Source organism: Zasmidium cellare, assembly GCF_010093935.1.
Source record: "Zasmidium cellare ATCC 36951 unplaced genomic scaffold M409scaffold_24, whole genome shotgun sequence".
Taxonomy (NCBI): domain Eukaryota; kingdom Fungi; phylum Ascomycota; class Dothideomycetes; order Mycosphaerellales; family Mycosphaerellaceae; genus Zasmidium; species Zasmidium cellare.
The window spans coordinates 90,145-114,327 of NW_022986968.1; the positions used below are offsets into that span (position 1 = coordinate 90,145).

General features: G+C 52.1%; 15 protein-coding genes across 15 annotated transcripts; 6 read left to right on the plus strand and 9 right to left on the minus strand.

Moving 5' to 3' along the window:
- Positions 1-282: 282 nt before the first annotated feature.
- Positions 283-1,418, minus strand: M409DRAFT_37015 (uncharacterized protein; the record flags this gene model as incomplete). The annotated part of the gene is made up of 2 exons (XM_033810656.1): positions 283-744; positions 795-1,418. The coding sequence occupies 2 exons, from the start codon at positions 1,416-1,418 to the stop codon at positions 283-285; spliced, it is 1,086 nt and encodes a 361-aa protein (XP_033665694.1).
- A 422-nt stretch (positions 1,419-1,840) lies between these two features.
- On the plus strand, positions 1,841-3,707 carry M409DRAFT_24711 (uncharacterized protein; the record flags this gene model as incomplete). The annotated part of the gene is made up of 5 exons (XM_033807355.1): positions 1,841-1,949; positions 2,005-3,164; positions 3,214-3,287; positions 3,342-3,436; positions 3,493-3,707. 5 exons carry the CDS (start codon positions 1,841-1,843, stop codon positions 3,705-3,707), a joined length of 1,653 nt encoding a protein of 550 aa, XP_033665695.1.
- A 338-nt stretch (positions 3,708-4,045) lies between these two features.
- M409DRAFT_24712 (uncharacterized protein) lies at positions 4,046-4,979 on the minus strand (the record flags this gene model as incomplete). The annotated part of the gene is made up of 3 exons (XM_033807356.1): positions 4,046-4,129; positions 4,194-4,282; positions 4,343-4,979. 3 exons carry the CDS (start codon positions 4,977-4,979, stop codon positions 4,046-4,048), a joined length of 810 nt encoding a protein of 269 aa, XP_033665696.1.
- Positions 4,980-5,343: 364 nt separating this feature from the next.
- Positions 5,344-7,347, plus strand: M409DRAFT_24713 (uncharacterized protein; the record flags this gene model as incomplete). Its single annotated transcript, XM_033807357.1, has 3 exons — positions 5,344-5,413; positions 5,678-6,958; positions 7,016-7,347. The coding sequence occupies 3 exons, from the start codon at positions 5,344-5,346 to the stop codon at positions 7,345-7,347; spliced, it is 1,683 nt and encodes a 560-aa protein (XP_033665697.1).
- A 31-nt stretch (positions 7,348-7,378) lies between these two features.
- Positions 7,379-8,619, minus strand: M409DRAFT_67548 (uncharacterized protein; the record flags this gene model as incomplete). Its single annotated transcript, XM_033817459.1, has 3 exons — positions 7,379-8,364; positions 8,506-8,524; positions 8,575-8,619. The coding sequence occupies 3 exons, from the start codon at positions 8,617-8,619 to the stop codon at positions 7,379-7,381; spliced, it is 1,050 nt and encodes a 349-aa protein (XP_033665698.1).
- A 38-nt stretch (positions 8,620-8,657) lies between these two features.
- Positions 8,658-9,681, minus strand: M409DRAFT_67549 (uncharacterized protein; the record flags this gene model as incomplete). The annotated part of the gene is made up of 3 exons (XM_033817460.1): positions 8,658-8,964; positions 9,024-9,530; positions 9,590-9,681. 3 exons carry the CDS (start codon positions 9,679-9,681, stop codon positions 8,658-8,660), a joined length of 906 nt encoding a protein of 301 aa, XP_033665699.1.
- Positions 9,682-10,006: 325 nt separating this feature from the next.
- Positions 10,007-10,841, plus strand: M409DRAFT_56186 (uncharacterized protein; the record flags this gene model as incomplete). The annotated part of the gene is made up of 2 exons (XM_033813212.1): positions 10,007-10,320; positions 10,382-10,841. The coding sequence occupies 2 exons, from the start codon at positions 10,007-10,009 to the stop codon at positions 10,839-10,841; spliced, it is 774 nt and encodes a 257-aa protein (XP_033665700.1).
- Positions 10,842-11,970: 1,129 nt separating this feature from the next.
- Positions 11,971-12,303, plus strand: M409DRAFT_24717 (uncharacterized protein; the record flags this gene model as incomplete). Its single annotated transcript, XM_033807358.1, has 1 exon — positions 11,971-12,303. The coding sequence occupies one exon, from the start codon at positions 11,971-11,973 to the stop codon at positions 12,301-12,303; it is 333 nt and encodes a 110-aa protein (XP_033665701.1).
- A 258-nt stretch (positions 12,304-12,561) lies between these two features.
- Positions 12,562-13,110, minus strand: M409DRAFT_24718 (uncharacterized protein; the record flags this gene model as incomplete). The annotated part of the gene is made up of 1 exon (XM_033807359.1): positions 12,562-13,110. The coding sequence occupies one exon, from the start codon at positions 13,108-13,110 to the stop codon at positions 12,562-12,564; it is 549 nt and encodes a 182-aa protein (XP_033665702.1).
- A 275-nt stretch (positions 13,111-13,385) lies between these two features.
- Positions 13,386-14,441, minus strand: M409DRAFT_56188 (uncharacterized protein; the record flags this gene model as incomplete). The annotated part of the gene is made up of 2 exons (XM_033813213.1): positions 13,386-14,249; positions 14,304-14,441. 2 exons carry the CDS (start codon positions 14,439-14,441, stop codon positions 13,386-13,388), a joined length of 1,002 nt encoding a protein of 333 aa, XP_033665703.1.
- Positions 14,442-16,313: 1,872 nt separating this feature from the next.
- Positions 16,314-16,751, plus strand: M409DRAFT_24720 (uncharacterized protein; the record flags this gene model as incomplete). The annotated part of the gene is made up of 1 exon (XM_033807360.1): positions 16,314-16,751. One exon carries the CDS (start codon positions 16,314-16,316, stop codon positions 16,749-16,751), a length of 438 nt encoding a protein of 145 aa, XP_033665704.1.
- A 594-nt stretch (positions 16,752-17,345) lies between these two features.
- Positions 17,346-17,834, minus strand: M409DRAFT_56190 (uncharacterized protein; the record flags this gene model as incomplete). The annotated part of the gene is made up of 1 exon (XM_033813214.1): positions 17,346-17,834. One exon carries the CDS (start codon positions 17,832-17,834, stop codon positions 17,346-17,348), a length of 489 nt encoding a protein of 162 aa, XP_033665705.1.
- A 464-nt stretch (positions 17,835-18,298) lies between these two features.
- Positions 18,299-19,502, minus strand: M409DRAFT_24722 (uncharacterized protein; the record flags this gene model as incomplete). The annotated part of the gene is made up of 3 exons (XM_033807361.1): positions 18,299-18,649; positions 18,754-18,822; positions 18,879-19,502. The coding sequence occupies 3 exons, from the start codon at positions 19,500-19,502 to the stop codon at positions 18,299-18,301; spliced, it is 1,044 nt and encodes a 347-aa protein (XP_033665706.1).
- Positions 19,503-20,312: 810 nt separating this feature from the next.
- Positions 20,313-21,377, minus strand: M409DRAFT_56193 (uncharacterized protein; the record flags this gene model as incomplete). The annotated part of the gene is made up of 4 exons (XM_033813215.1): positions 20,313-20,497; positions 20,553-21,078; positions 21,129-21,180; positions 21,313-21,377. 4 exons carry the CDS (start codon positions 21,375-21,377, stop codon positions 20,313-20,315), a joined length of 828 nt encoding a protein of 275 aa, XP_033665707.1.
- Positions 21,378-21,969: 592 nt separating this feature from the next.
- M409DRAFT_37010 (uncharacterized protein) lies at positions 21,970-24,093 on the plus strand (the record flags this gene model as incomplete). The annotated part of the gene is made up of 2 exons (XM_033810655.1): positions 21,970-22,872; positions 22,927-24,093. 2 exons carry the CDS (start codon positions 21,970-21,972, stop codon positions 24,091-24,093), a joined length of 2,070 nt encoding a protein of 689 aa, XP_033665708.1.
- Between the last annotated feature and the right edge of the window lie 90 nt (positions 24,094-24,183).

Here is a 24,183-nt window from a genome sequence, read left to right on the forward strand (position 1 = left end):
GGTTTTCAAATCGTGCTGCACTGCTGAGCAATGTGCCATGCTCGAGAGACACTTTCTTAAATCTTGGGAGGACTCATGTGTGGTAGTACATGAATAAGACGAAGCATCTGCAGTGCATGTCGCTGTCAGAGGTCAGGTCAAGTGATCTGCATCCAGCACTACAGGTTCAAAAGGAAATGCAAGGAAACAGTTATCGACATTGGATCGGGTATTGACAACCTTGCTGGTAAATGGCAGCTTGATTTTGTGAATTGTCGAGATATTTGCCATCCAAGTACGGTACTAATGTGTCTTTCCTCTCACTGTGCCCTCAGTCCCTTCCAGATCACTATACAATCTCCACTCGTAGTCAAGACTAGGATCGTTGAACCTTGCCTTCGCATCGAGTGTTCCAATTCGCTCAAGATCTTCTTGACTCAATTCGAAATCCGCACCAATGTTCTGCTCGATCTGCCAGTCTACTACGCTCTTAGGGATGACAGATCTTCCGCTTTTGATACCCCAAGCGAGCACAACCTGGACTGCCGTCTTTTCGTACTTGTTGCCGATCTCTTGCAGGAGCGGCTGGTCTATAAGGCGTTTCATATGCGCAATCTCTTTACTCCAGCCCGTTTGACGATAAAAGTCATTCATGTTCCCTAGGGGACTGAACTGAACAACGTGAATGCCTTTGCTTTTTAGCCAGACATTGAAGTCCTTTTGCTGGAGGTAGGGATGGACTTCCATTTGGTGGACAGCGGGTACCTGGAGAAGTCAGTTAGAACAATCAATTGATGCAGTACAATGCTACTAACTGTTGAGCACTCTTTAATCAACGTCTCGATCTCGCCCTTGCTAAAGTTGGACACCCCTATGGCCTTGACCTTGCCAGTCGCGCTGAGCTTCTCCATCGCCTTCCATGTATCAACGTATGTCGTGTCACCGTGGATCATGCGCCCATCGTTATCACGGGGAAAGCGTTCTGGGCCGCGTTTGAACGTGACTGGGTAATGCATTAATAGAAGGTCAACGTAGGGAGTATCCAGATCTCGCAAGGAATCGTCGACGGCTCTCTGGACATCATCCGGATGATAGTCATTGCACCACAGCTTGGTGCCTAAGAAGATTTGGTCTCTTGGAATCCCGCTTTTCTTGATGCCTTTCCCAACTTGCTGCTCGACGTCGTAAACACGCGCAGTATCGATCAGTCGCATTCCCCGTTGCAGCGCTAGGCTTACGGTATCTTCCTGAGCGTTGGCATCTTGAAAGGTCCCGAAACCGACAGCTGGAATCTTTGCACCGGTGTTGAGCGTGAAATTCGTATGCCCCTGGAGTCTTGGTGTCTGAGCGTAGCTTCCACGAGTTGTGAGGGTGGCAAGCGGCGTCCGAAGAGCTGCAATGTTTCGTGGTGATGTTTTCAAGCAGAGATGGGCAGCCATAATCGATGGCCGTCTAGAGCATCGCAAAGGGACTCAAAATGCTCTCAGTTGGTGCGACTTCTCTCCCAGAAATACTGGTGAATGTTTGCGGGTCGACCGTGCTCAGTTGCCATCGCAAAGACGAATTTGGTACTAGCTCTGAATAGCTCGTTTCGAACCAGTCTCGTTGCGAGCGCGATCCACCCTTGAACCATTCAATCAGCCTCCTGGATGCTGATGAACCAAACCTTGCACGATACGAGGCGGGTCATCTCATGCACACCTTTCCCCACATGAACTCCACGTGGTCCTCCCCATTTCTGGGGATGAGCCTTCCTAAGCGAGATGATTCCCCTATCGGAGCATATATAGTCTATGAGCTACGGGTCACGATCTTACTTCCTAAACCTTCTGAAGACTGCACCTGGTCCCAATCTCCCAACATGATCACCATCCATCAACGCACGAGCTACTTGGTAGCTGCAAAGCTCCAGAAGCGATCCCTGCTAGTTGCTATCAATTCGCTTGCTGCAATATCCATCTTCTTCTTCGGTGAGCTGGCCAGTGCTGCTGGCAGTATGATCTTCACTGACGGCTTGCTACGCAGGATATGATCAGGGTCTCATGGGCGGCGTCAACGAGTCTCCTGACTATGTGAAAACCATGAAAATTGGACATGTCGATGCCCAAGGAGAACTTGTCATCACCAACACGCTCCTACAAGGAGGCATCGTTGCGATCTTTTACATTGGCACTTTGGTCGGCTGTCTGGCAGGAGGCTCGTTCGGTGACCGTTACGGAAGAATTAGTGCCATTGGTCTCGGAGCTGTGTGGGCCATCCTGGGAGCCGCCCTGCAGACTGCTGCGCAGAATCACGTGTGGATGCTGTGTTCTCGCGTCATAAATGGGATCGGCGTCGGTGTGCTCAATGCTATTGTACCCGCATGGGCATCCGAGGTCGCCGAGTACAAATCCCGTGGTGCCTTCATCGCCATGGAGTTCACACTGAACATCTTTGGTGTCGTCGTGGCCTACTGGCTGGCGTATGGTGTGTCGTACGTCGACAATGGCGCAAGCGCATTCCGTTGGAGATTCCCAATCGCTTTCCAGATTATCCCGCTCCTGGTCCTCCTTGCCATATGCTGGTTCTTCCCAGAGTCTCCGCGCTGGCTTGCCAAAGTCGAGCGAGACGAAGAGGCGTATTACGTTCTCCAGCGTCTACGTGGAACTGGAGGCGACGACGTTGGTAAAGCCGAAGCTGAACTCAAAGACATTCGGGATTTGGTGGTGGCAGAGAAGACAGCGAAACACAACCATTCCTACGTACACATGTTCTTGGGCCTTGGGTCAGGCAAGCTACACACCGGTCGTCGTGTTCAGCTCTGTATCTGGCTGCAGATCATGCAAAGCTGGACAGGCATCGCAGGTGTCACGATCTTTGGCCCCAAGATCTTCGCCATTGCTGGATATGCCGATCGAAAGGGACAGTGGATTGCAGGATTGAACAACATCTTCTATACTTTGGCGACACTTATCTGTGTCTTCACACTGGACCGAATTGGCCGCCGTTGGACACTCTGGTGGGGAGCAGTTGGGCAGGCAGTTGCCATGTTCCTTGTTGGAGCATTCGCCAGGCTAGGTTTGGATGCCACTGCCGATGGGAACACGAGCGGTGCTGCCTCATATGGCGCCGCAGCAGCCTCCTTTGTGTACATCTATACTTTCATATTTGGCGCCACATGGCTTACAGTGCCTTGGCTTTATCCGGTACGCGACGTGGGGACCACTACGATAGATATCGCTGATAATAAGGCAGGCTGAAATCTTCCCCCTGACAGTGCGAGCAAAAGGCAATGCTTGGGGTGTGGCTGGCTGGTCAGTTGGGAACGGGTAAAACGTCACATATTCACTATCCTCAAGCATGGAGGCTAACTACATCTGCAGTACCTTGACTCTGGCCTTGCCCTACATTGTTGCCGCCATTAACGAGAAGCTTCTCTACATCTTCGGCGCTGTGAACATAGTCAGTATTCCAATCGGTAAGCGAATCTCAGAAGATACACTTGACGAACGCAATGTTCTGACCGCGACACAGTGTGGGCACTATACCCTGAGTCCAACCAACGAACACTGGAAGAAATGGACGCTTTGTTCTCCGCCAGCACTCCTTGGGTATGGGATGCGGAGCGCAACTTCAAAATGATACAGGAGCAAGATCCGGACATGAGCCAGACAAAGAGACGGGCGTCAGTCGACACAAGTGAGAAAGCTGAACGCGTAGAGATTGGTCACCACGAAAACATCGTGTAGCTGTCTGAAATTTGTGTGATACAATTGAGCCACTAAAACAGGAATCACGAGAAAGGTAGTCTTGACTCTTGACACCAATCGATCAATCAAAGGAACAGGGCTGAAGAACAAATGGAATTTCAGAACTTCCATGTACAGGTTTTGCAAGGCAGATACGGATGTGGAACGTGATAAGCAAATTAACTACCAGTGTATCACGAACATTTGCTCTTGTCTTCAGAAGCAAGAATGGATTTCACTTGATCTACATTCAGTACTACACATGATGGTCGTAAAAAGTCCACACTGACTTGAACTCCCGATGTTAAGCGCGACATGTTCGGGCCCCAGGTGGGCGACTAGTTCAAGGAAAACCCGCCGTCTATGAAGAGCTCGGCACCTGTCATGTAAGGACATGCATCACTGGCCAGAAACATGTACGCCTGTCACCATAATAATCAGCCTTCACGACCTTTCCAGAGCGCAAGGTCTCCATGATTCACCTACCGCTTTTAGCTCATCTGGATTTGCTAGTCGTCTCGCTGGGATCATTGCAAGCCAGCTGTCCAATAATGACTCGGGCTGTTTGGTAACCACTATTTGAAAGGTCAGCTTCAGCGATTGAGGCATAGACGACAACAATTGCAGTCTCTTACTTTCAGTCTGGATATATCCGGGCGAGATAGAGTTGACCCTTGCGAAATCCGCCCACTCGACCGCCAGACACCTGCTAAGGTGTGCCACGGCTGCTTTTGAAGCATTGTACGCCGCCTGTCGCTGAGGCACGTTAACGAGCTTGGAGCTGACAGATGCCGTAATAACCAGGCTCCCTCCACCTTGTCTCTTGAATACCCGCCCTGCTGCTTGTGCCATCCAGAATGCGCCGTCGTAGTTGACTTGATTGTCTCTTGCCCACGTTTCTTCCGTGTATTCCAACGCGGTCATGGCCGTACACACGCCTGCATTCGCCACCACAATGTCAATACGACCGCTACCAAACTCTGCCGCGATCTTGTCGAGGGTGGTGCCGATGGCTTCACGATGTCGCACGTCTGCTTGGTAGGCTTGCACCCTCCGACCGGTCTCGCGCGCCCATTCTTGCGCATTATCAGGGGCCTGTTTTGTCGTGAAATAGACAATAGCCACGTCTGCTCCGGCTTCAGCGAGAGCATAGGAAACATTTAGCCCGATGCCTCGCGCCCCGCCAGTGACGACTGCGATCTTGCCTTCAAGAGAGAACCGGTCCAGTACTGGTTTCGATCGGGCATTGGTAGATGATGCTTGCGGCAACATTATAGTTGTAGTAAGGCGTTGTTAAATTTTCGACCGTCATGGTTGATGATCGTCTACTACTGATATTCAGATTCAGAAGAACGATTGCGGAGCACTGGAGCAGACGGGCTCAGTTGCTCTGCAGCCTGCGCGATACGAGGCTGACAAGGCTGTCGTATCCGAAAGCCACAGTGTACTACTAGGCTGTGGTCGGTCATTTCTCGGAACGAGGCTCTTCTCGATCCGATCTCATCAGCCGATACTTTACCGTAACCCCGCACGATCTTGCTCGGTACGAGACTGTAGACTGTAAGAGGATGGCTCGATGCGAATGATTCTGACGTTTTGTGCGCCCTCTTTCTTCTTCAGCATCGGTTCGAACACCATGAGCGAAGAGAGTCCGCATCGAGGGCAGGAAGACAGTACTTGCAGCGCTCCTCCAGCAAAGCGCCCGCGTACGTCCCGAGGAAGAGGCCTGCGAACACGTTCAGGGTGCACCACATGTCGTAGCCGCAGAGTGAAGTGCAGCGAAGACAAGCCTGCGTGTGTCGCATGTCGACGACGTGGAGAAGCATGCGTCTACCAGCATGACTCTCCGGCGATTACGCACAGAACGCATAGCAACAGCACTTCCCATTCTGAAACACCGAACGGCAAGGTGACCCAGAACCACACTGCGAGTGGTTCTGGGGATGGATGGACAACTGATGGACGTGGAGATGACGCTTCTCATCACGGAGACAATCTGTCTTCTACCTTGGTGGATCTCAACTCCTCCACAGATCAACAGACTATCGCGACACTGGAATCGCCACAGCACGTGAATGGCAGTGGCAATGACGTTCGACCAGTTGAGACCAGCCGTGTGCACCGAGAGGGCTCCAATGTCGAAGACGAGCAGGCTCAACATCTTCTTCCCGGGATTGTCGCTACCCCCGAAAACGTTCCTCTATGGGCGGCGAGCCCAGAGTCTTCATGGAGTAACCCTCCGCTCTACTCTGCAGAAACGGCTTCACTGCTTTGGCTGGGTCTTCTATCCAGTGATGCAGCATCTTTGAGTGTCAACCAAACGACTCGGATCCCAGACTTGCTCAATCAACCTTCTGCCCCGAGTGCAGAGTGCGCTTCTGCTGTTGTGCAAGGTTGGGTGCAGAACGATGCGAGTGGCCTTGAAGATGTAGCGGAGAGTGATGAAATTGACCTCGAGGAGGACATTGTGCTGGAACCCGACGAAGTGATCCTGTTCCGACACTTTGTTCACGTCTTGAGCATGTGGATCGACATCACCGACTGGGAGAATTCTTTTGCCGTGAGAGTTTCAAGTATGGCGCTACGAAATGTAGGCCTCATGAGGGCCATCCTCGCTTTATCTGCTCGTCATCTGTCTGTATGTCCCCTGTTTGCTCACTTGAGCGAACACTTCCCATCTGCCGAGACCCTAGGTGTCAGATACTACCACCAGACCTTGCAGTATCTTCAGAGAGCTATGCAACATCCGCCTTACCTCCGTAGCGATCAGCTCCTTGCCACTGTACTACTGATTTCCACCTATGAGATGCTTGATACCAACGGGCGAGACTGGGAGCGTCATCTAAAGGGAGTTTTCTGGATTCAACGATCGCAGCTCATTCAAGGCGAGTCAGGCGGATTGAAACAAGCGATATGGTGGGCGTGGCTACGGCAGGACATCTGGGCTGCGTTCAAAGACAGGCGCAAGATCCTGAGCTTTTATGTTTTGAAGAGACCCTGCTCTGAGCTAGGTTTCTGGGAACTTGTCAACCGTTCTGTATTCTTGCTCGGACAGTGCGTCAACTACGCGAGCGAAAAGGAGGTGCAAGCTGGAGCGATTGACGTTCAGGCTCGCATAAATCGTGGAGAAGAGTTGTGGTCGAGTTTGGAAGAGTGGAAGACTGGCTTTGCGCAGCATGATCGTCGACTTCCAACCGTCTCTGCAGACGACTTCCCTTTCCAGCCCATCTGGATCAATCCACCGGCCGCAAGTGAGTCCTCAAGGCAAGCATTCCAATAGTACAGTGCTCCTTGCTGATCTCTCTCAGGTCTTGCTGTTCAAGTGCACCACTTCGCCCGGCTACTGCTCTCAAGCATGATGCCAGCCCTTGGTGGCCTTTCTGAGCTGAGCAAAAGGCGTGCAGCAGTGCAAAGCTGCGCAGCCACCATTTGTGGCATTGCCTACTGTACTAGGGAGTCAGCCGCTATGATCACGTCAACTGAGTGTCTGTACGCCTCTCGCCCACATTTAAACTCCCAGGATGAAGTCGAGGCAGTCAACAGCCTACTCCTCAGTCACCAAAAGCAGACGGGTTGGCCCAATCACGATATTCATGCCCAAGTGCGAGCAGATGATACTTCGCGGACGAAAGATGAGTAAAGCCATAATAAGGTCATGCGTTCGATCTTTACTACACTCCTGGTTTATGGCCTTCAACCTCTGCTAACGCTCCACGCGCTCCAATTGTACATAGGTACAGCTTCTCCTCGGCAAAAACCCAGACTCCTGCAGGCGAGAAATTAAAATTGGCTACCAAGGTCTTGGTGTATATCTTGCCCAGAAGCGTTCCCTCCGGATCCCACACATGGATACCGTCACCACAGCCAGAATACACGTTCCCCTGCGTATCGCACTTGATGCCATCAGGCACACCGAAGGCGCAGTGAGCAAGAAGAGTCCGATTCCTCACTCTTGTCCCGCCACCAGACACTTCAAACTCATAGATGGAACTCGGTTTCGTCGAATCGATCTCGTTCCCGTCCAGGCCAACAGCTCTCGTAGCGCCAGTATCTGTCACATACAGCTTGCGATAATCCGGACTGAAGCAGAGCCCATTACACTCTGCGAAAGCATCCGCCACGGCCCAGACTTGGCCAGTCGATGGACGAAAGCGATAGACTTGGCTGGGTAACTGCGGATGCGGTCGAAAGCCTTGCTGGTGTCCGTAAGTAGGGTCGGTGAACCAGATGTCTCCAGTAGGATGGTGTACGACGACGTCGTTGAGACTGTTGAAGGGTTTGCCATAAAAGTTGTCGAGGAGCGTTTCACATGCGAGGGATTTTGGGTCAAGGAGGATGAGGGCCGACGGTTGGGAGAGCGAGCCTTGCACGCAGAAGAGTACCTTATCGCGGTAATTGCATGCTCCGTTGGCGTTGGGTAGTTGTTTGACGACGGCTTGATCCAAAGCCGTCGTTGTGAAGTCTTTGCAATTGGTCGCGAAGACTTCGACGCTGCCGCCATCTTGGTAGTTGGATGTAAAGTAGTTCGAGTTGGTGGAAGGAATGTAGACGCCGGCTTCGTGGGCGAATCTGTTGTTGCGTGTTTCTGCCAAGATGAGTCGTGGATTGTCGCCGCAACATTTCTTGAAGTCTGGGCTGTAAAGAACAAAGCCAGGCTCTGGGGGATTGCTGACGTTGCCATTGATGACCCTTTTAGGTCTGTATTCGTATATACGGGCGTGAGTAGGTCCGTCGACTGCCATCGCTTTCTGTCGTGGTAATTGTGCAGAAGGCTGTCATGGCACTAAATGCAGCTGACTGAAAGAACGGGCGACGAGCTAAATGCTTCGGGTGGCCTCGTATCGAGACCATCGACCCAAGGACCGACAGTTCGTTGCATTGAAAACACGTCAGACTGTTCTTGCAGCTGCATAGTGAAAGACAGTGTCTCCTAGTCGAAACAAGCTTCATTCACGCCCTACTTTGTCCCTTGTGTATCAGAATGCCGCTTGCCTTTCCCGATGAACCGCAAATATCCATCTGCTCTCCCTGTAATCTCGCAACTTGCTCTACTGCCTCTTCCATGAACTTGGTCAACGGTACCAGGGCGGCTTTCGATTGAACATGTCTTGTGGAGTCGTCCAGAACCAGCTTATTGACGTTGATCTTGCTGATCCCTGCCTTGGTGCACTTTTGTAGTAGCTCAGGAGGATAGCCATTGGTCCCGTGAAGAACCAGACAGACTCGACCTTTGGCTCGTTCTTTGATTGCTTGTAACCTGAACACATGTATCAGCCCAGGGTCGATATAAGAGCTTCATATACACAATCGAAATACCTTGGAAAGTCTAGTCTCGCGTTCGTGTAACCATCTTCTCCATGAAGATTCCCAAATGCTGGCGCGAGGAAGTCCACGCCCGTAGCAACGAATTCATCGACTTCATCCGGCGTCGTCAAAACGCCGTCCATATCAATAGTGTCAGCGACGCCGTCCTCGCCGCCTTCCAGTCGACCAGGCTCCGCTTCAGTCGCGATACCCTGACGGTGGCATAAAGTGACGTATTCCTTTGTCTTTCGAAGGTTTTCTGCCTTTCCGTGATGCGACATATCTATCATGATGGAGTCGAAAGGGAGCGTCTCAGCTGCAAGTCGTAAGATCGCTTCCGAAGGGCAGTGGTCCAAGTGGATTGCAATGGGCACCGAAGATCGAGATGCTGCATCGGCAGCTGTCCGTACTAGAAGGCCGTCCGAGAAAGTGATTGCCCATGGGAAGAGCTGGATGATTAGAGGTGATTGTTTTTGTTCGGCAGCACGAGCCACGCCGAGGATGTGTTCAATGTTGTAGCTGGGGGATCAAATCAGCCCATCGCTCTTTGCCGCTTGCAAAAGTGCGTATGCACGTACACAATAGATGCTTGTACCCCATATCCTCGTGCTTCAGCATCTTTCAGAATTCGCACTGACAGGTTTTCACTTAGATCTGGAACCCTTCCCATGTTTGGTGATCGAACGATGGAAAGATCGCTGTTCGAGGGGGGTATTGGCGAGACGTTCTGTGTTAACGATACGATCTTTTGACTCAGCCTGATGGAACGTCGTCGGGTGGTCGCACCAAGGCTTGCTTAGCCGAAGCCGTGGTGAACTCACGGCCTCGTATCGAGCCTCAGGGGTCAGCGGCCCCCACCAGATTCCTTCTCCACAGAATGCTGGATGTCAATTGCCGGAGTTGTGCCAATACCTCACCATGCGAATTCCTGCTTCTTTCGATGTCTTTTGAATGGTAAGAAGATCCAAGGCCCATTCTCATCTCTGACTAAAACAATGGCTGGACTCCTGGCGGGCAAATCAGCAGCCATCACAGGCGGTGTGACGGGCATTGGGCGGGCAATCGCTTTGGAATTCATGAAGCAAGGTGCTGTTGTAACGGTTAATCACATGGACGATGATGCTTCAAGGCAGCACTTTGCCTCCCTCGCAAAAGAAGCTCCGAAGGGTGCAAGATTGCAGGCAGTAGCTGGAGACATTGGCCAGAGGGTCACAGGACAGAAAATAATATCCGCCGCAAATGACACATTTGGAGCACTTGATGTCTTTGTTGCCAATGCCGGTGTGAGCCAGTTCAGAGAATTTCTCACGTACGTACTGCGGTCTGCATATCACCCCTATCATTGCATCGCACTGACATCGGGAATCCAGACTCGACGAAGCCACATTCGAATCTCACCTTCACGTCAACATCCGAGGGACATTCTGGAGTACACAAGCAGCCGCAAATTACATGGTAAAGCAAGGCCGAGGAGGAAGTATTATCGGCATCTCATCAATCAGTGCCCATCTTGGAGGCGCCGAGCAAGTGCACTACACACCTACCAAGGCCGCGATCCTTAGTATGATGCAGTCACAAGCTTGCGCTCTCGGCAAACACAAGATTAGGTGCAATGCTCTCCTTCCCGGTACCACGCGGACAGCACTCGCAGCAGATGATCTGGCTAAGAAGGAGAAGCTCGAATACCTGGAGAACCGCACTCCACTGGGGAGAGTAGCAGATCCGCAGGATGTGAGTGGCCCGGCTGTTTTCCTGGCCAGTGATCTGAGCCAATATGTCTCCGGGGCCCAGATACTTGTAGATGGGGGACTGTCGATATCTCTGCAATGACGGAGGTGCACAATAGCGGCTGTCATTGGACGACACGTCACAGGGAGAAGCAGCAACTCTGCAGTGCGGAAAAAGGGGAGTGCCTGGTACTTGATGTATCATGAGAGTGGTTGACCACTATTCTTGCAAAAATGTGTTTCAGGCATCTACGATCCACTTGAGATGAGTGGTAACAGGCCAAAGTGCAATGGGAAATGACATCTACCCCTGAGTCCGACCTTTGAACATATTCCTACCAGCTACTAGCCCTTTACTTCGTGTAACGCCGATCTTCAGATTGTCCTAGGACCACTCTGATAGTCGCAAAAATATCGCTTTCAGATCAAATAATTGCTCCACGGCAACTTCTCAGTACGACTGCAGTATCAGAGGGAGGTCGCTAGGTCATGCAATGTCTGCTGGCCGAGATTGATCCATGAACGAAAGAAGTCCTGGGGAGCGAGCCTTCTTGAGTATATGAAGACGAAAGAAAGTTCATTGGCTACGCTTGACTTTCGACTTGCAGCAAACTCAGTCGCCGGAAGTTGGGAGAGTAGTCCTTGATCGAGAAAGGGCCCTCGACTGGCCGACCCAACATGGACTGCTTGCTTCCGCTGACTTTCTGCGCGGAAATGTGATTGTGTGAAAGCTCAGCAGGTGGGAAGGATGGTAGATTAACATCATATTGGAACGTAGCGAAGGCTAGAACGCCTTGGTCGAGCATCTTTCGTCGTATAACTTTTAAAGTTAAACTTCACAGTGCCTGGCAGTGTCTTTGATGTTGCTGCAGGATTTGACATCCAGCAGCCAAACGATGTTGACCTACAAAGCTATAAAAATGCAGCTATGGAATACGTAGCTGTGAATGGCGGATCTAGCGAGTTGGTCTCACCTAGCGAGGCTAATGTTAATGAAGGAGAAGAGCTCACTCAAGCTACAGGAGACGTGGGAGCTGAACGCAGGCACCACAGGCTTCGTACCATCCACAAACCCCCCAAAGCATTACGATTGGATTTTCTTGCCTAACCCTGGTGGCCTGGAAAGAAGCATATAAGTTGCGGTAGACTTTTAGCAGCAGCAGGGCCCTGTCCAGCAAAAGATTCACTCCCAACGACATCTCGAACAACCCCATCTGGCATCCCCATCCAAAATGGCCTCCTCATCATCAGAAGGCGCCTACGTCACAGTCTCCTACCCCCGCACATCCACCCTCGAGTTCAACACGGACTACTACGTGAACAACCATCTTGCCATCGTCGACAAACACTGGCGCCAATTCGGCTTGAAAGGCTGGACGGTCGTGCATTTTCCTGAGGGCGACGCCAGTGGACAGCATACGCAGGCGATATTGCATTTCGATAACGTGCAGCAGTTTGAGAAGGCCATGGCGGCGAACATCCCGGAGGTGATGGAGGATTTGAAGAATTATTCGAATGAGTTGCCTGTGAGGTGGTATGGGAAGGTGTTGGGGAGGAGCGGGTGAGTGTATGGATTTGGGAGGGACGGGAGGGGAAGGTCAAGTCTCAGAGAAAGGGGGAGTCATGAAAGGAGACACGACGAATTGACGTGGGAGTGGGATTGTGGGAGGTTGGTGCGAAGAACAGAACGATATAGCAGTCAGCCAGCGGTCTCTCCAATCTTTCACTCTTGTGCTCGACGCTGTATACGTTGTCACCGGACCAATCTTCCTCCAGATTCCTTGCAAGGTAGTGTCCAAGCCCAAGGCGACAAGCCATTACGCTCACCAGGGCAGCCTCGACGGCCCAAGCATAGCCCAAGCAGCACAAGTCTCATAATCATCAATAGACCCATCGCTATATCTCAGATACAACACGTCGTCCATCTTGACCCAGCGATCCGTAACCAACTTCGACCTAAGAAGACACAGCCGTGGTCTCGCCGTAAGACGCATCAGAGCCTCCTTTGAATGAATCGCAACGTACATCTCGATGCGATCGACGTGGTACAAATGTGGGCGAGGCAGTGACTTCAACCAGTCGTAGACTTTCTGGTCGTCCCAGCAACTAGCGAAAAATGTCGTGAAGGTGTAGTAGACCCAGGCGAACTTTTTGCGAGTCTCGCGGCTGATTTGAAGTTCGGCCGGGGGTCTGTAGTGGCCGTTGATTTCCATCGTTCGCGGTGGCATGGTGAAGAAGAAGTCTTGAATGATGTCGAAGATGTCGACAGGTAGGTCGTGGATGTGCCTTATGAGTTTCTCCATGTCGACGTCTTGTGCGGGCTCGGAACAGAAAGTCGTCAAGAACGATGGAGGTTGTGCTCGTGATGACATCTTCACGATTTGGTTTTCGAATACCAGCGTTTTAAAGACGTCGGGGCCCAGGCGGCCTCGTGCCATGAGTACTCGATCCTGCTGCGCGTGCTGCTGCAGACGTAGGTGTGTGGGAGAATTTCTCGAGAAAGTCGCTCTCGGAATGAAATTTGCATTTTGCTTACCAGCTTCGCTCTTGTGGGCTCGTCATGAAACTTCCACAGCATTGGGACCTCTGAATGTGCACGGACTAAAATCATAACATGGTGATCATTGAGTCCAGTCCTCGAAGCGCCTCAGGGCTTTGCTTCACGAGCGACAGGGATGTTATCTGCCAGCTCGTATCTGCGCTCCTCTGCCCCTATCTCATGCCGCCTATTGTCTGCACCCATCTCTTGAATCGCATGACCCGCTGGCATCTGATCTGAATATGATATATTCTTGTCGTCTGAACGATCGTTATCCAACTCTAGCAGGTTTTGGGTCTGCACAGGGCTCTTCTTCTTCTTTCGGTTCCTCCGGACGAAAAAAGCCGCCGCAAATGCAGCGATCACGACCACGGGAATGACGACGGCGATGGCGACTGTTGCGCCGGTCGAAAGACCAGACGAGGAGTCGGGGGTAGAGGTGGGTGCGATGGACGCGGTGTTCGAGGGCGCCTCTGAGCTGGTCGCAGTCGCAGGTAGATCTCGATGCCTCCACCGGATCTCCACCAGGGGTGCTTGCACAGTGAATGTCTCCATGCCATTGACCACATTTGTTGTCGACTCTTGCACAACCGTTGTCCCGCCATTGGGAAGCGTCATGTAGGAAAACTGCTGCGTGGTCCCGCGATCGCAAGTTCCAAGAGCCACACTGGCGCCCGAGCTTGCGTAGCTGTAACAGCTTTGGTATCCTTTGACCCACGCGCATCCAAAGCCGCTCGGACAGCAGCCTACAGCGGTCTCATTCGCTCTCATTGTGAACTGCTGGGACCATTGTGACGTACCGCCTGACGTTGCGCTACAAGCGGACGAGTAGCCTGACGGACATATCGTACCAGGCGAATAGAACCCGAATCCACCTAGTGGGAAGGAGACAGATTTGACTGTGACAGTCGGCCAACAGGTAGTCGCGTCGCTACATCCCGCGCCAGGAAGGCCAGATACGCATTGCTGCCCCTTCAGAAAGTCTCAGCCGACGTGAGCTCCTCGCAACATGTATACTCGACTCACCTGAAAGCCCTTTGCGCACGAGGACCGACACTCGACGATGGCAACGTTACAGGCAGCTGGCGGTGTCCAAGTGGTCGTGAGGGGACCAAGGACTGTAGCGGAACTCGGTCCGGAGTAGGTGTAGGAAGTGGTTGCCATGACATTCGAGACAAGCGGTGTTCCAGCCTTGTCTGCATTCACGTCTTCGTCTTGGATATCGCATGTGTTGTTACCAGGTCGTCGATCCCCTCGAGGGCGGAGGTATACTAGACTGGCCCCCAAGACACCTGAATCTCTTCCAGCTTGCCAAGCCTGAGCAGCCTACTCGTGCGACGGCGCTATCAGCCGCTGTGCCTCCATCCTGCATGCCCGCACATCATGATGGACTGCCTGCAGGCCAATACATCTTTCGCTGGACCTCTTGCTATTGGGCTCGCTTAGCCCTGTTTCTCCTCGGACACAGCCCAAGCGGCTCTCCCTCCTGCATTGCCTGCAACGCGAATGTAACATCTCTTTCATCCAGCTCGTTGGGACGTTTTGACTCGATCGGATGGAACAACGATCGCAGGACTGGGCCAGCCGAGGGAAAGAAGGAAAAGTAAATGTGCCTAAAGGAGTAATCAGGACGAGGCGCAAATAGTTGCACAGATGGGCAATCTTGCAAGTGCTTACATTTCAAGAAGTACGGCGTACCATAACAAATATCTTCTTTTACACAAATCTAGCCTGCCGGCTTTCTTTCCCCTGCCATGCGAAGGCGTGAATTCTGGGAGGCATCTGGCAATGGCTTCGTATCTTCTACTGCGAAGGTATTGAGACCGTAAGCACATCAGCTCACCTCAATTGATCTGCACCAGCTGTGATTAGTAGGATCTCGGCACAGGGGCAGGTTTCAACCCGCAAGGCTGCCCATCATTCTCTCACGATACAGTCCAAGTCCGTGTATTGGAATGAATGACCCTGCCGAGCAATGACCTTTTTTCCGGTTCGAAAATGGCTTCAATCGAATTCTAAAATATCGAGAATTGCAGTCTGAAATCGAAGGCCGTCGTCAGCCCCGATCAAACGACATACTCAGCTGGATCGTCTTTCGTATCCTGTGTTTGGACACTCCAGCTCAAGTTGGTCTGAAGAGTTGGGCAAAGCATCGGAAAGCTCAGAGGCTTGTCTCGTCACCAAAGAGGTAATTCTTGTCATCTGCTTGATCGCTGGACAACATCCTTCACTAGCCTTAGCCTGAGCCTGAGCGTGACGTACAATCTCGCGCCGTTGCCAACTTTCAACTTCCAACTCCCGATGATGCTACTCCTCAAACAGGACCGGTCAGCGCTTACCACGCATCATAACGGTGTCTTGAGGGCTTTGGACTGTTTCGTACAGGCAACCGAAAGGGCACAACTAGACACCGCGATCTTGGCTACTTGGCCGACAGCTTCCAGCTCTTTGATGGCATGGTAATGAGAACATGGCAGTGCAATTGAACGAGCACTCCCCACAGGGGCTGAAGACGGCCATTAAAATTCATCAGCAAGATCATCCAATCTGATCCGATTTCCTGTCATGTGCCACTGTCGGAAGCCACTCATTTTACACCATTAATGCAAGCAGCAAGCATTACGTGGACTCCTACGCCAGTGGATACGAGTGGCTTGAAAATGACACCAACCGTATATAATGCGTATGCTCAGCATGGTACCGTCAAACCAGATTGATCGTCTAACCAAGCTTTGGATCTGGGGGCTAGTGAATGCTTGGCGGGGAGCTAAATTGAGTGAATGTTCTGCGATTGGTCGCAATACGACAGTGAGCGAGCTGGAGGCTCCTACCGGTGTCCCCATTGGCATAGCGTGTATCACGTCGATTCAGGTACGGTCATCGTGGTCGAGGCGCAGGCAGCCTGGCGGCTGAGGGGAAATGCCATAAGAAGGGCGACGACCCGGGGTATGTACCTTGATTCCTGTATCAGCATCAGCAGCTAACACATCAAACTTTTTTACTCCAACGAACCTCTCCAAGATCGAACCAACAACCATGCGTGTCTCCGCCCTCATCACGCTCGCCCTCGGCGCCACTGCCTACGCCCAAACCATCACCAACACAGCTGAGGCCTCCTCCATCGCCGCCTCGGCCTCGAGCGCTGCTCAAACAGCCTCAGGCTCTGCGAAGTCCAGTCTCCAGGCCCTCGAGAGCTCTGCTCGCGCCTACAGCTCCTCTGCCAGCCGTGAAGCGTCTTCCTCCAGCCGTGCTTCCACCTCCGCAACAGCAGCTGCCGCCTCCTCGTCCTCGTCGGCCAGCTCGGCTTCCAGCTCTGCCTCCCGCAGTGCTAGCAGGAGTGCAAGCGCTTCTGCGTCTTCGGCTTCCGCATCTGCTTCAACGTCTTCCTCTAGGGCCATGAGTCCAGCTACTGCTGTTCCGGTCTTGGCCGCTGGTGCTATGGGAGCCTTCGGTGTGGTTGCCGGTCTCTTGTAAGGGATGGATCATGAAAATGAGGGAAATCTGTGTACTGTAATGAGAAGGGATGAATGTGATCATGTTCAAGTAACAGGATGAATCTTGTTGCTACATACGATTGAATCAAGTAACTTGGCCGTCCAAACTCGTCATCTCATCAAATTCGTCATTCGTGTCTTCGTCCGCGTGAGCTGCGCCTTCGGTCTTCTTGTGCTTCTTGTTTCTGTAAAGTGTACTGTCGGAAATGTGGCGAACGTTCAGTCGCCGGAGCAAATATAAAATATAAACCATCTCGTCAGAGAGTGGTCGTTATTGAGCACGAGATGTGGATCTCATAGAGAATCATCGATATTTCTTTCCGCCAAGCGCAACTCTTCACTTTTCTGTTTCGCACGCTCCAAGATGTCGGAATTGCTTGGATTTCTCGTTGGAAGAAACCCGAAAGACGGTTCTTTGTCGATAGTGGTCGTCCTTGGATCTTCTAGCATCATGAGCTACGGTAAAGTCGGATGTACTCGAGAACTCCTTGTAATATGCGCCTCCAGCTCGAAGGGTATCGTGGACGCCTCCATCATCGTCACAGCGGGGCCGTAAGTATCAGGACGCGAACATCTAGTGAGAAGATCTCACAAGCGCCATCCTTCCCTTCCGATCCTTCTCCACGCGGACAACATTCCTCGGCGGACTCTTCCTCCTCTCAACACGATCTCTCTCGAAAAGCACAATCTCCTCCTCCCTCGGCCGCCGTATGACCTGTCTTTCTTCGACAATATCGTACTCCGGCGCGCGAATGCTCATCGCAAGCTCCCGCTCACTCTCTGCCTTGCGCTCCAGATGTCTTGCGCGAGATTCTGCTTCTAGTGCGGCGATTTCTGCGTTGATGTCGTCTACGGAGCGGGGATCGTGTGGATGTGCTAGGACGAGGGATCCTGCGTGCGAACGCGGGCGGATAGAACGTGTTTCGGCTGCGTGGATACGTTCAATCACATCGTTCGCGGTACGGTTTGCGCCGCTGTTGATGGATGAGGACTTCGACGAGGATCTGGATGAGTGTTTGCTGCCTGTGTGGCTGGGAGCCACGGTCTTTACGGCGGCCGACATCGTATAATAGAAGAATGGGACACGAAATGGCTGGTAGACGGATAGGGGTGATGTTAGAGAAAAGTGGGAAGAAGTCGTTGTCTACCTGCCTCCCCTCATACATACGAGGACTTGGAGGTGTATAAAAGCCCTTCACGTCATTTTGTCTCGTTTCGACCGGAGATCCAAGCGCAATGCCAATGTTTCAAGCCGTCCGTCCAGAATCGAGAGAATCGAACAGGGTCATAAGCGGGCTGACGTCGACGACTCGGCGTCGTCATTGGACCGGGATGATGTTGCCTCGGATGAGCCAGCCGAGCCCTAACTCAGAGCACGTGCCGTCTTTCACATGCAACTTGTTGCTTCTCCTTCAAAAGTACTGGAGACCTGCTTAACAAGGCACCATAGTAAATATGCACCAAAAACATGGCTATGAATATTCACAGCTAAAGTATGTGCCTTCTCATGCACACCACTTATCAGTCTCAAGTCGTCCCCAAATAATCCCACGAAGCACAATTGCTGTTAGAAAACGTCGTATCCGACTCATCCCCTGGCGTAGTCTTGAACCACGCCTGGAAACCGCTCCCCGTGCAAGTCCCGTTATCAGCAAGAAGCAAGCATCCCGGAGTCGGATTAGTCGTCCACCAACTAAGTGCACACGGCGGGTCCATCATGAGGCAAGCAACGCAACACTCGTATGCGGTTTGGGGAGCTGGCACACCCTGATACAAGGAGAAGCCGAGTCCTGGCGTGTATGGGGAGAAGCTCTCAATGGCTCCGCCGTCGACGGTATCGACGCTGTTGTTGGCGGCGCAGGCGGCGTAGTAGGTGGACTGAGGGATTTCGTGGGTTCGCGTTGTTGTTGAGGTGTAGATTAGAGAGAAGGGTATCAGTCACTTTCCTATCCTTGTAATAAGGACATGGCGAGGAGACATACCGTAGCGGTATAAGTTGTCGTTGCGCCAGCACTGACAGTCGACTTGACTTTCTTCGTAGCATCTGCAGCCTTTTGACCTATCATCAGCATGAAGCATAGTCACATTCAAATTGTATCTATCACACCGTGACCGTCGTCGTCGATCTCGACAATGTTGACGTCTTTGGCGGCGTTTTCGTGCTCGTCACGGTCGTGGAAGTAGTCGTCCCGATATACTTATCACAGAGGACAAACACCGGATACTGCGAGGCTTGTCTATTCTCAATCACACCGGCGTCTTCAAAAGCTACGTTTCTCTTCCTTGCAGCCGATTTGATTCTCGTAGCGACATGCCCCTGGCTATTAAGATAATCCGCAAGTGGTGTGAAGCCGGGGCTTGGGGATATTGTCGAGGTCGGATAAGATATCGTAGAGGTGAAGGTCGACACAGTGGACGTCGTTGCGGTCACAGTAGTCCAAATCTGGCTCGTACTTGTGGTTGTGCTCCCAGCCGACACCAGTCCACCTCCAACTGTTGTTGTTCCAACAAGGGTGTAGATGGTGTTTTGACTTGTGACCGTCTTGTCTGGCTGCGTTGTCGTTATTGTATCTTGATACACGCTTTTGATCGATTTCGTTTCGGTCGTTGTCTCCGTGTTCCAATAAGTTTTGACCCTGGACGTAGACGTGGATGTGGAGACAGTCTGGCATGTCGTAGTGGTGGCTGCCAATGCAGCACCCACAAGACCTAGAATGTTCAGGAGTAGCATCGTGGAACAGTTTGCTGGGGCTCTCCATCATGGGCTTGAGGCGATCGAGTGCACATATATCGTGGTGGGCCAGGTTCACGGAGCAGCTGTCGAGCGAGTTTCAGTCAGCCTCATAGCAGTCACTTCGCTTGTTGCCCCGGATCATGGACTTCACGGGTCCGACAGCCATGATGAGTGGCGGTAGATTGTAGTTCTGGTCAGCCTGTGGTAGCATACAAGCTTTTGGGCTAAGCTGCATGCGTGGCACCACCTTATACAGGCCACTCAGCAGATCTCGTAGCTCTGCCTCCACAGGTTGGATGTTGATGTCTTTGCATTTGGCTGTGAAGCTGCTTCAGTCCCGACGAATGTAATGAGCAAATGCAAAGTGCGCCTGCTAATACTATTTTCATGATGGCCGAAAGTCCAGGGAGATAACAACACCGAGCGGTGTGCTCCGAGGATTGTCCGTAGCTGCAATGCAACGGCCAATTCCATTGGTATAGAGGAACGATGTGGCTGGGCTTGGCACGCTTGCTGTACAGATCTAGATTCTCGAGGCTTAGCATAAGATTTAGAAGTATACATACCGCATCCTGAATTCCAAGGAGCTGCAGAGTCGTAATTCTGTCCAATGGTCGTCAAACGTCGATGGCTAGATGAGGCTGTTACAGGCGAAGTTAGTTCAGAGATTTTGCCGCCAAAAGTCGCTTCGTTGAGAGCGATATCTAATCTCTCTTCACAGCCTAACCTCGTCTATGTCTATCTCTCTCAGTCTAGAGTGTACTCAGTGTTCATCTAGCGACGCTCTGTTGAGCTTGCAAAAAGACATCACTTTGCTTGTCCGTTTGCGGAGAGACCTGCAGCACCGTTCTTGTAGTCCTCGTAACCCTGCTTAGCGGCATCATGGACCGAGATCTCACCAGCGTGAATCTTCTTCACAACCTTGAGAATATTCGACCAGTCTTCGAAGACCGTGAATGGGACGTTCTCACGCGCGCAGTATCTGATGAGATCTGCGGCAAATAATCAGCGTGAAGCAACGCGCAAAATCAAAGTTGCTCAACTTACCATGGCCCTTCTTCGCAAAGAGCAGATCTGTCTCCTTTGCAGCGCTCAGATCCGACACACCATCACCAGCGTAGAATAGCGTCGGCCGCTTCTCCTTTGGCAAGTTGGCATAAGGTCTGAGGGTAAGTGACTTGTCGTGCCCAAAGCCACTGTCATCGTGGTACTTGATCTGCCAGCCACCCTCCTGGTCAATCGACTTTCCAGGGCGAGCCTCGACCTCGTTGCTGACAATGTCAAGCTTATCATGGTCAGGCCCAATGAGGTTCTTAAGAATGGCGCGAATGATAGGCTCCATGCCAGAAGACACCACAACGGTAGGAATCTCATTCTTCAGAGCCCACTGGAAGTACTCCTGAAAGCCCGGGTCGAGTTTGATGTTCTGGACCAGGTAGTCGATGCACTCCGGGAAGGGCTTGGTGACAGAGTCCATCATCTTCTTGAATGAGTCGCGGAAGGTGTCCTTACCTTCGAGAACATCTCGGTTTCCTTGGCGGCGCTTGTCCCCGCCGAAGCCTATGTTGTCTGTCTGTGATGTCGGTCAATCAGGCTCACGCCCACCCACCTGGGCGCGCGTACCATGAAGTCATTGCTGTCTTGCAGCGTGATAGTGCCGTCGAAGTCGGTGAAGCTGAGGGTGAGTCAGTCCTGACTTGCGCATAGTGAGTATCAATGCAAGGCTGTCATCACCAGCGCTCACACCAGACCCATCAAACGTCTAGCCCGCTAGCAATGCCATATCCTTCCAGTGACTATGACGTACAAGATGAACTTCGGGTCCTTGAAGGGGAACTTCAACGCCGGAAGTTCAGTCTGCGAGGATCCCATTGTGGCGATGTCTTGCAGAGCTTTGAAGAGAGTGTTGGGTGTCGGGGAAAAGGTAATAGTCGAGGTGAGGATTTTTGAGATGCGGCTCAAAAAACATTGAAGTCGATCTTCCCCAATCGGCGTCGTGGTTGGCCTGTGCGTTGAACTTGCATAAACGCGGATAGCTCCGCCGACAGTTCGCTAATAGGAGGTAAGCCGTTATCTGCTGCTCGTGATATCGTCAATATCAACAGCCAGCGGCCCCTTCCGCTTGATCGCCAAGAGCATGTGAAACTGGGCTAGCATTTTCGGTGCTTCCAATTTGAAAAATTCGCGAACTCCCCTCTTTCTCGGCGGTCGCCCTCCAAGTCGTGCTACCCCTCTACGTCGTACTTCTGCGTGCAATGCGGGTCATTGCAACGTATTAGCTAGTTGTGTTCTGTTGATTAGCTCACTATGCGCAAGGCAACATTTTAGTAACGACCGAAATATCCGAAGGTTCCGATCAGACAATCTCCAATCTTCACTCTTCACTCTTCTCTAAAGCACTTAGGACTCGCCTTCGAAGCTTTGTTGAATGTCCACACTAGATACGACTTGCACGAAAAGCAAGATGTCTCAACCTGACTTCAGCGCCAACCTGAAGCCTCACCCGCAAGCAGATGGCGCCGCCACACTCGCCCAAGAGCGTGGGCAGTCCGACTTCGATACCAATGCCATCTCCAAGCACCTCTTCGGCGACAAGTACCTCGAGCGACAAGCCCGTATCCTCAAGATTGTCACTGGGGAGAAGATCTTCTCCAAAACGAACCAAGCAAACCTCTCCCGCCCAGACCGCTACAAGCTTGGTCTCGCCAGGGGCAAAAAGCTCCGCCAGCTGATGAACGAGTACAAATGGGACGACGACGACTTTCTCATGGCGGAGTGGCTTGTCGACGATGTCCTGCCACATCATTTGAATATCTCGCTCTTCAAGTCTGCAATCCTGGAGCAGTGTAACGAAGAGCAGAGGAACTTTTGGTATCCCAAGTTGCAGGCGTGGGAGATCATCGGTGCGTATGCGCAGACCGAGCTGGGCCATGGGTCGAACGTGAGGGGTTTAGAAGCGACTGCGACGTGGGATCAGAAGACCAAGGACTTTGTTTTGCATAGTCCGACCTTGACGGCGAGCAAGTGGTGGAATGGGACCTTGGGCAGAACGGCGACTCATGCGGTCTTCGTTGCGCAATTGAGAATCCCGAAGAAGGGCGGCAGCGGAGGCTTCGAATCGTACGGCCCACATCCATTCATTATTCGGGTTCGCGACGAGAAGACTCATAAGCCTTTGGAGAGTATCATCGTGGGCGACATTGGGCCGAAATATGGATACCCTGCGATGGATAACGCATACATGCTTTTGAACCAGCACAGAGTCCCGCACGAGGCTTTGTTGAGCCGCTACGCCACAGTCAATAGAGAGACAGGCGAATACGTTAAGCCCAAGAATACTGGCGCGATGTATGGCCAGTTGACAAGAGTGAGTCGACGACAATGCAAGTGTGCGTGGAATATGAGCTGACCTTTCTTGTAGGGACGCTCCCAAATCGTGATGAACGCTCGCCTCGTGCTTGCTCGAGCCGTCACTGTCGCCGTGCGCTACCTTAGTATTCGCCGCCAATTTAGAGACCAAGATGCAGACGATCAATCCGCCCTCGAAGAACAGGTTCTCAACTACTCCACTGTCCAGATCCGTGTCCTACCGCTCCTAGCGGCGACATTCGCCCTGCATTATAGCGGAGCTGCAATGCAAAAGCTATACGAGCGAACCAGGGGTGCCAATGCGCAGAAAGAGAGCGATTTGAACGAGCTACAAGAGTTGCACTTCACTTCGGCCGGATTGAAGAGCTTGACGACCGAGATGGCCGCCGACGGCATCGAAACCTGTCGAAGAGCCATGGGAGGCCACGGCTACGGTGGAGGTACCGGCCTGATTCAGCTGAACGCCGACTACCTTAGCAAGCCGACGGTGGAAGGCGATAACTGGATGATTACACAGCAGGTTGCTCGGTATCTTTTGAAGAAGGTCAAAGAGCTGTCCACATCCAGGAGCAATGCGAATTCCAGTAGATTGGACGCCAGCCTGATCCGTTTCCGCGAAAGATCCAGGTCTCCGCCTCAATTCAGCGACCTCTCTGACGACCTATCGATCCTCGAAGCCTTCGAGTGGCGAACAGCATTTTTGGCATTTGAGGCCTATGAGAGTCGCGAAGTAAAGAAGCTCCCGTGGAACAGCCTGCTCGTCGAGTTCCGCAATCTCAGCCGTGCTCACACTCAGGCCATGCTCGTCGTGTACTTTTATGAGGGGCTCCGTAGCCTGGACTCGCTTCCGTCATCGACCAAGACGGTTCTCTGGGATCTTTTCCGGCTGTTCAGTCTTTCCGCCATCGAGAAGGATGCGTGGCAATTCCAAAGGTCCGGTGCCATTGCTACCAAGGCACTGGACCAGCTTCCCAAGGAAATTCTCACTCTCATGCAGCGCATCAGACCGCATGCCGTGCGAATAGTCGACTCGTTCACATTGCCTGACTACCTTCTCAACAGTGACCTTGGACGGTCTGATGGAAGAGTTTATGAGAGTTTGTTCCATCGTGCTCACGTTGAGAACCCCCTAAATCGTATCACATTCAATCCTCGGTACTGGGAAGATGAACTGGTGATGGGGAGCAGAGATGATGGCCACATTTTGTCGAAACTTTAAACATGTATTCAGAATTCAGTCACCCAGTCACGCATCATCCACGAATGTCCAGGTCCGAAGAGATCGTCAAAGTTAAATTGATCTTCGGCG